The sequence below is a fragment of the Pollachius pollachius genome, assembly GCF_949987615.1.
Source record: "Pollachius pollachius genome assembly, chromosome: 6".
NCBI lineage: Eukaryota > Metazoa > Chordata > Actinopteri > Gadiformes > Gadidae > Pollachius > Pollachius pollachius.
In genome coordinates this window covers 20,175,414-20,183,561 of record NC_136939.1, presented here as the reverse complement: position 1 = coordinate 20,183,561, position 8,148 = coordinate 20,175,414, and the positions used below count along the sequence as shown (strand labels likewise).

Below are 8,148 nucleotides of genomic sequence, written 5' to 3'. Positions count from 1 at the left end.
ATGACTGTAAGTGTATATAAATGGTATATATTACATTTATTACAGGATGTTCTCTTATGCGTGCTATTTAAGATGCATGTTGTATATTCGTCTCAGGGAAGCATTATAAAAACTGTTTATATTATACTACTTTACAAAAACAAATAGGATAATAAAAAAAATGCTGTTTATAATGACCAATATGGCTGTATGTTTTTCCAATAACTTCCGAAAAACACAAAAAATACAAATTGTATAAAAATTCTGAAAAGAAATATAAGCCATAAATACTGTGCTGTAAAATGCTGTTAATGCAAATTTATTTCACTTTAAGCAGTATTACACTTTAAGTTGATTATAATGTCTAAGAGACATTTTAAGTATTCTAATAATAACAAGTATATAATAAAAAATAAAAAAAATAAAATAATAATAATAGTGATCATAATATATTTTGGCATAACAAGCAGTATGTCAGTTGTTAAGTTTCTCTCTCTTTATACGCACATCTCTCTCCCCGGTCGGCTCAGACCCAGGATAAGCTCTTTCAGCCCGCTAGGACAGAACAGTCCTTTTCAGAACAGAGGCCTCTTTTTAACTGGAGACAATCAAGAAAGAAAGAAAGAAAGAAAGTAGAAACAAACTCTGAAGGGGCATTTTTATTAACAATCAGAGCCCCACTCAATCCGTCCTCTTCCGACGTTGCACTGGGAACCCCAGTCTGATGGCACCCACCGCGCCGAAGCCATGGGCCGCATCTCTCTCTCCCTCTCTCTCTCGCCGAGTTCACGCGTCTGGTCGCCCGCCCCCGTCCTCTCTCGTGATCCCCTGGCCGTCAATCAGCGAGGTCCCTCAGCTCATGAACTGCGTGTATCCCTCGGCTCCCGTTACTATGACGTCCATCCAGATGCGCATGGCCTCCGGGGAGGGGGCCACCATGAAGTAGAGCCGGTCGTGGGTCTTCACGCAGAAGGTCAGCGACGGGTTTGGGCTCTAGGGGAGAGGGGGGAGGGGGGGATGGAGGATGCAGTGTTTGATCGGTGATGAGTGAGAGCCGAGAAAATTAGAGGCAAAAGCAACAAAGTCGGGAAACAAGCATCTGTGGCACGGGGGGGCTGCCTGGCTGATGTTTGTACTGTCTACATTAGACGGGCTCCCTGGATAGGTGTGAAAACATTTCATCCCTATTAATATCCTATAAATAGTATTATAAAGTATTATAAAAACCTATAAATCACGCTGCTTTGAGGTATTCTCTCATTTGAAATGCACTCTCTTGAAATATATAAGACACATTTATATTTATATTTGAATGCAGCTATAAATAAACCCCTTATGAGATTGGTAAGGGTCCTCCTCTGGCCTGGCAGTAGGCAGGGTTAAGAGGTGGGCTGTCACCTTGGTGGCGCTGCGGAGGTGATCGTAGTAGACCTCCTCAATGGCCTGGAAGTAGATGAGTCCTTTCAGCCTGCTCTCGTGCTTGTCTGGGGGGACGAGGGGAGAGAAGAGAGGAACGATACGGGGCTTTTATCACCCTATACGTTCTGATGCAACACCCACACATACCCCGAGCTCCGAGCCTCGTGTGGAGGTGTGGATTTAACAGCAGGATCAGACCGATGTTTTCAGGAGATAGTTGACCTTAAACTCGCCGGGTGTGAAGCAAATAACAACGGCTTGCTGAATAAAAACAGAAAAATCATTACAGAGTAAAGTGTTTTCTGATCTTTGGGTCCCGATGGCTCTTGGTTTGGGACAGGGAGAAATAGAAGAACTTACAGAGTTTGGTCCAACCTTGAAAAGGTCTTTCTCATGCCGTGGAATATCAATTTCACTATTTGTATTTAGTAGAGACAAGTATATATTATTCTGCCATTTACATAAAGCTCTGGTAAAATAACCCCAAAATAATAAAAACAGAAACAGGCTCGAGCAGCAGGATTTGAAATAACAATAAAAAAAAAAGAATATCTGTTCTTATGTAGTTAACGGATTGATGCAAGATTATGAAATTATTAAACAACGACGGAATTGAGTTTAGGACTGAATATCATTTGGTGTGGATCTTTTTGGAAGAGGGTGAAGATGGTGAGACGGGAGAAGAGGGAGACAGTGCTGGGGTGAGCTAGGTCCAGCTGTCTCACCCCCCTGCTGGGAGATCTGTTGGGAGACACTTTCCCTGCACCCACGGGGCGAGCCCAGGTTAATTGGTGTGGGTGTCAGGCAGGACCATAAGGCTGTTTTGTTTTCCCATGTGGAAAACTGTTTAGAGACGACCTTAACTCAGGTCTGTGTGTAAAGACATAAGGAAGGGACTTTGGTTTTTTTAACATGAATACAAGGCTCAGATATCGCTATAAATAAAAACCAAGGTTAGTAGTGTATCGGCATTTACAAGATATAATACTATTAAAAAAGAATATCCAGTATTTTCTCTATGGAACCACGACTGAATTGAACTTCATGGGAAAAACAACTTTGAAGTTGAATGTCAATATCCAAGACCTAATTATTATCACGTCTACGTCTCTACTAACGCCTGATTATGACTGACCTCATATGTTATTGTGTGATCTGGGTTTAGCCAGAGGTGTTTAAAAACAAGAAAACAATGGCTCAAGTTCGGAAAAAATGTTTTTGAATCCTAATGTCGTTCAAACAAACAGCACGCCACTGTTTTTATCTTCTACGTCCGAGTGCATTGAAGCGTCTCGCTGGAAAAAAAAAAGAATAAACCCCCCAACATCCAGCGGAAATTAACAGCTACTTCTGACACTTTTGTCCCCCCCCCCTCCATAAGGCCAAATTTGCTTAGTAATGAGATAAATGCTTTTGAAATGTTGAGTTTTGTTCTGTTAGTCACAAACACGCCAGGAGCTAGCCTTCTCCTCCCGTGGAGAAGGGGAAAAAAAACACGCGTGGAGAAAGCATTGCATCCTATTTCATCACCTTCATCACCATCATCTTCGTCAGGAGTGAGAGGGTGAAAAGGCTAAGCAAGTGTGAAGGGAAAGCGAAGGCTTTACGACAGCCCGGATCACGGAGGTACAAATTACCCAAGGATCCCCTCTCCCACTTTATATGATTAACGGCTGGAGTGTTCCCACTTCCTGTTGAGGGTGTCAGCGGTGAATGGCGTGCGCAGGGAATATCCATAAACAAGCGTCTCTATCAGACAAACGATAAGTCACAGCGGACGCACGTGGAAGACACTCAAACAAATTGGATTCTGGGAAATGTTTCTCTTGTGTTTCCTTAGGTAGATAACAAGCTTCTGGCCGTCCTTCAGCTGTCAGGGTGTTGATGTGGGGAGGGGGGGTTGTTCTGCGTGTATTTAAAAATAAAGCCCAGGGAGGGTGGCCCCGTCAGAGAGAGATCTGAAGTCGATATCTCTAGGGGTGTCCAAACTTTGCGTTCTCCCTACCGCCCCGGTAATGAGTGATATTACGTGGTGGGATGCGTTGTTTAGTCTTGAGGGTTTGGTGGACGCCGCGTGGTAATGAGCTCGCTCTAATGACTGGTGCTTTTGCATTACAAAGGAACCAGGGAGTACAATCGGAGACGTTAGAGTTTGTGCTTCAACATATCTCCTTTGATATAAAGGAAAATAAATGATAATGATATAACAGGCTGAGTGCGGGCCTATAGGACGGCCTGCGGGTCATGCTGATCAAAACTGGGGAGTGTGCGGATGTGTTCTGTTATGAAGCAGACCCACTCCTACCAACGACTTCAAACTGAAAGACTGGATCGACTGATATCTCGGCTTGTTACGTCAAAAACAGACAAATCAAAGCGGCGCAATATCACTGCGGTTAAGCCAAAAGGAGTATATCATTGCTGTTACACTCTCTAATCCCAACGTAAAACCGAATCCAATTAGATCCTGGATTAAGATATTATAATTGTATATATTTCCCAGACGGGAAATTGGTTTTCACAGCAGGCGATTTACAGGGCAGTAAAAGTAAAAAAAATATCAATAATTTAAAAACTTGCCAAAATGTAAGTATTTATAAAGATATATCTATATATATAAATATATATATTTATGTACATATATGTGGATAAGATGAGCGTCCTCACCAACATAGTAGGAGAAGTTCCTCTTGAGGCGGTCGAAGACGAACCAGCGCTTCTTCCACGACTTGATCTTGCCGCCCATCTTCACCAGGTGGCCCTTGCACATCTTCTCGGTGAGGATGACGAAGGGGCAGGTGTCCACGCTGTGGCCCGACGACTCCACGTGGATCCGCAGGTCAAACTCCTCCTTCCGGTTGGGCAGGTAGCGCGTCATTGGCCGAGCCTTGGGGGAGGAATGATAACAACATCACCTTCACAGCTGCGGCAGATTAATGGCTAATTTACGACCACCTTACAGGTGTGTGTGTACGATAAAAAAAAGCAGATATTAATTAGACAGACCGGGTGTGCAACCATCGTTATTGGTTTAAGGAGGACGGTATTTGTTTGTCGAGAGTATTCGTACAGCAGAAATGACAATTTATACGCACGATAAATCAAATAAATGAGGTGAATAATGAAGGGAATACATCTGGTTATGTATGTCATATAATATTCTATGATAATTATTTATCAATTTGATGTCTCTGTCCATTCCTGTCATGTTTCTGCCTGTCCGCCCAGCTCTGACCCTTACCCTGGCCCCCCTCTTCTCCTTACACCTCTCGTATCTCTCCTCGTCTCCTCAACTTTAAGTCTGTTGCCTCTATTCTCCTAGTAGCATCTAGTTTACACTCTTATACCTCTATTCCTCTCCTTCTCCTCCTTTCTTTCTTGTTTTCTTTTCATCCATCACGTATGTTTACGTGTTGAATGTACCTTCTCTGTCAATACTTATTTCTCCTTCCTTCTTTCTATCTGTAATTCTTTCTGTCTTTGTGGTTTCTTTGTATTTTTCTCTGTTTCTTTCTATCTTTGTTGTCAGTCTTTCGGTCTCTTTTTATCTTATTTTTTGGATGCTGAATGAACTTTCTCTGTTAATTTTCCTTCTTTCTATATTTCCTTCTTCTATAGACTGTTAGAATGAATATTATTATTTTTTTACATTCCTCACTCTCTTTCGCTCTTTATCTCTCTCTTCCCATCCTGTTGTCTCTCTCCCTCGCTTTCCCCCCATCCCGTTGTCTCTCTCCCACTCTCTCTCTTGCTCTCTCTTTTCCACCCTCCCCCCCTCTCTCTCCCCATCCCCCTCTCTCTGTTTCCCTCTCCCCATCCCCCAACCCTCCTCCTCCTCCTCCTCCACTGACCTGGGAGAAGTGCTTCTCTCTCAGCTTCACCTCCTCATCCACCAGCCTCCTCCGGTGGGAGGCCTCGTCCAGGAGCCTCCGCTCCGCCTCCTCCCGGCGTCGGCGCTCCTCCTCCAGCATCTGCAGCCGGGCCTGCACCTCCCGCTCCTGGAGGAGGAAGGGGGGGGGGGGGGGGAGGTGGAGGATAGGAAGGGGGAGGAGGAGGAGAAGGGAGGAGTAGAGGGGAGAAGGTGGAGAGGAGGAGGGAGGAGTAGGGGGGGAGGGGAAGGAGGAAGGGGGGAGGCAGAGGATAGAAGGGGGGAGGAGGAGGAAGAGGAGAGGGGAGGGTGAGTAGTAGAGAGGAAGGAGGAGGTGGGGGAGGGGAGGAGGGAGGAGCAAGGGGGGGAGGTTGAGGAATCGGGGGAGGTGGAAGATAAGAGGGGGAGGAGAGGAAGGGGGAGGAGAGGAGGGGGAGGAGAGGAAGGGGGAGGAGAGGAAGGGGGAGGAGGTGGAAGATAGGAGGGGGAGGTGGAGTAGGGGGGAGGGGGAAGATAAGAGGGGGAGGAGAGGAGGGGGAGGAGAGGAGGGGGAGGAGAGGAAGGGGGAGGAGGTGGAAGATAGGAGGCGGAGGTGGAGTAGGGGGGAGAGACAGATGGATAGAATGAAAGATAAGTAACATAGTAATTATAAGGGAGATGGTGGGGGGATGGATGGATGGTAATGATAGTCAAATATTTTAATTCCTCACGTCAGGAGAGACACCGGGGGTTTAGTGGTGTAGCGCATGTAAGTCTACTGTCTATATACACACGTCTTAGGGGTAGTACTAGCCATGGTAAATGTCTATATACATTTGAGCGTCTTAGGGGATTACACGTAGTGTCTATATATCTATGCCTCCGCCATTAGGTATCGCCAGTCAAACCGTTCCCTACTGTCTTGCAGATCCTTAAATAAACATTGATTTGAAACGATGCGATATTGAAATATTAAGTTGCCATTTCATGCGGGTTTGGTCTTTTTTAGAGCCTGAGTTATGGGAGAATCCGTCTGAACCTTGAAATGCAGTTGGTTTTTGTTTGAGACGCGAGGACAGGGAACTGTTAGAGGTCTTTGGAGGACATCCAAACCCCCTGACCTTGCCTTTGTAAACTGCTTTCCGTTTTGGGTTCGTTTTGGAGCACGGCTGACGGCTCCACTTTGAACAGCCTTCAGCTTTAGTAAGCGGAGGACCTGGAGAGAGAGCGGTCTAATGTAAACCCCCAACACACCAAGCAGTGGAGGGGTCACGTTCTGCTTTAACCGGGAGAAGGGAAAGGAGCATCCAATCCATCCATCAGTTATCTACCGTCTGTGTTGGAACAGGTGTGATCTGGGTAGTAGTCCGACTTAGTGGTAGCAGAACTTCTTCTGGGGGGAACTGGGGGGGGGGGGACCGCACAGAGCCTGGGCCGGAAACCAGGGCTGAAAGGGGCGGGGTAACGCCTTGTTTACAGCTTTGTCTAATAACTCATTTGTGTGTGTTGGTAAGCTTTATAAACACTGTAGAGGATTTATACTGTGGCCACACTGCACGGTGTTGATTTAATCCTTTACAGGCACTTTTTAACTGTTTACTTCTGCTGGCCTTAGTTTGTGTTCGCTGTTAATAGCCAATTACACGCTTACAGATGTTTGCTTCCAGCAAACAAAACGCAAGTAAATAATAAGCAAAAGAAAGTGAAACACCCCTTTCACCCAGATCTGAGCTTGTTTTCCCGCCTGACTGAAGATGAATCAAAAAACACACCTCAGACTTTAGAGGTATCTAAAGTCTGAGGTGTGAAACTAGGCCAGGTGGGGCAGGTTGCTAGGAGACTCACGCGGTTCTCCACCAGTCGGGCTTTCTCCTGCTGCGCCTCCTTCAGCATCTTCTCCATCTCCTCGATGCGCTGGGCCTCCTGCCCGCTGGCACTGCACCACAGAGGACACAACAGCCTCTGTCAACACGCACACCGCCAGGCCCGGAGAGCAGACGACCACACACTCCACTAAGCAGTAACAGCTGAGGCGGTGGCAATAAGTACTAAACCTATTTAAAGCACCGTGTTTAAAAAAGAAGGGGATTCAATTATATTGGCTGTCTGAAGTGGGCGGAGCTTCACGTCTCACTGGTGTACAACCTCGAGATCAACTCTGCTTCAGGAAACCCGGGAAAACTTAGAGGCGGTTGGCATGGCAACAGGCAGTGAGCGGCAGTAGTCAAGGGAACAGACGCATATAACAAAACATGTTGTCAAGGAGGAGTAAAAGACACGGTGGTGACCCGTCTCGACGAGGCAAGGGGGCAGACTGGAGTGTTGCCATGGAAACAGCGGCAGTCTCTCACCTTTCTGGAGAACAGGCGCAGTTGCCGGCGGAGACGCTGGTCTCCGTGCTGTCGGAGCTCTCCAGGCTCAGCGTGTCGTACGCCTGGTTGCCACTAGGTGGCGCACGGTGGTGCAGGAAGGAGTGGTGCACGGTGGGAGATGGACCTGAGGTGGTAGACAGACAGCCACGTACTTTATTTAGACGGCTCATAGACTGACGCTATAGCACTTCCTGCTGGTGACAGGTGGTCATGACAACACTGTGAGACACTTGTTTACACCTGCAGTTTGGCAACGCATGAAGTAGGTCTACTATGCACACTTGTATGATTTTTTTTTATAAAATTACATTTTATAATTTTCATACAATTTCCCCCTCGCTGAACATTTTTCCACTTGGGGTTTCATAAGGTAAAGATAAGTCACAGAAGATGTTCTTTATTAATATCCCAGACGGGATAATCAGGTTTCAGGAATACACTGTTGAAAGGTTGCATTCTGGGTAAGTGAACAGTACAGGAGGTGCGTCTGGGGTATTACCTTTGCACTGCAGAGAATACTGTTTCCTGGAC

General features: G+C 46.2%; 1 protein-coding gene across 1 annotated transcript in view; it reads right to left on the bottom strand.

Annotated features, from left to right (window-relative positions):
- phldb1a (pleckstrin homology-like domain, family B, member 1a) overlaps window positions 1-8,148 on the bottom strand; it is a gene marked incomplete at its 5' end in the record, with an annotated part of 32,512 nt that continues 24,364 nt past the window's right edge. Inside the window, 7 exons of the mRNA XM_079738163.1 lie at window positions 1-972; window positions 1,378-1,463; window positions 4,066-4,285; window positions 5,250-5,396; window positions 7,091-7,181; window positions 7,597-7,741; window positions 8,117-8,148. The exon at window positions 8,117-8,148 is cut by the window's right edge and continues 47 nt beyond it. Coding sequence (XP_079594289.1) covers window positions 832-972; window positions 1,378-1,463; window positions 4,066-4,285; window positions 5,250-5,396; window positions 7,091-7,181; window positions 7,597-7,741; window positions 8,117-8,148 — 862 coding nt within the window. The remainder of the gene's footprint in view (window positions 973-1,377; window positions 1,464-4,065; window positions 4,286-5,249; window positions 5,397-7,090; window positions 7,182-7,596; window positions 7,742-8,116) is intronic.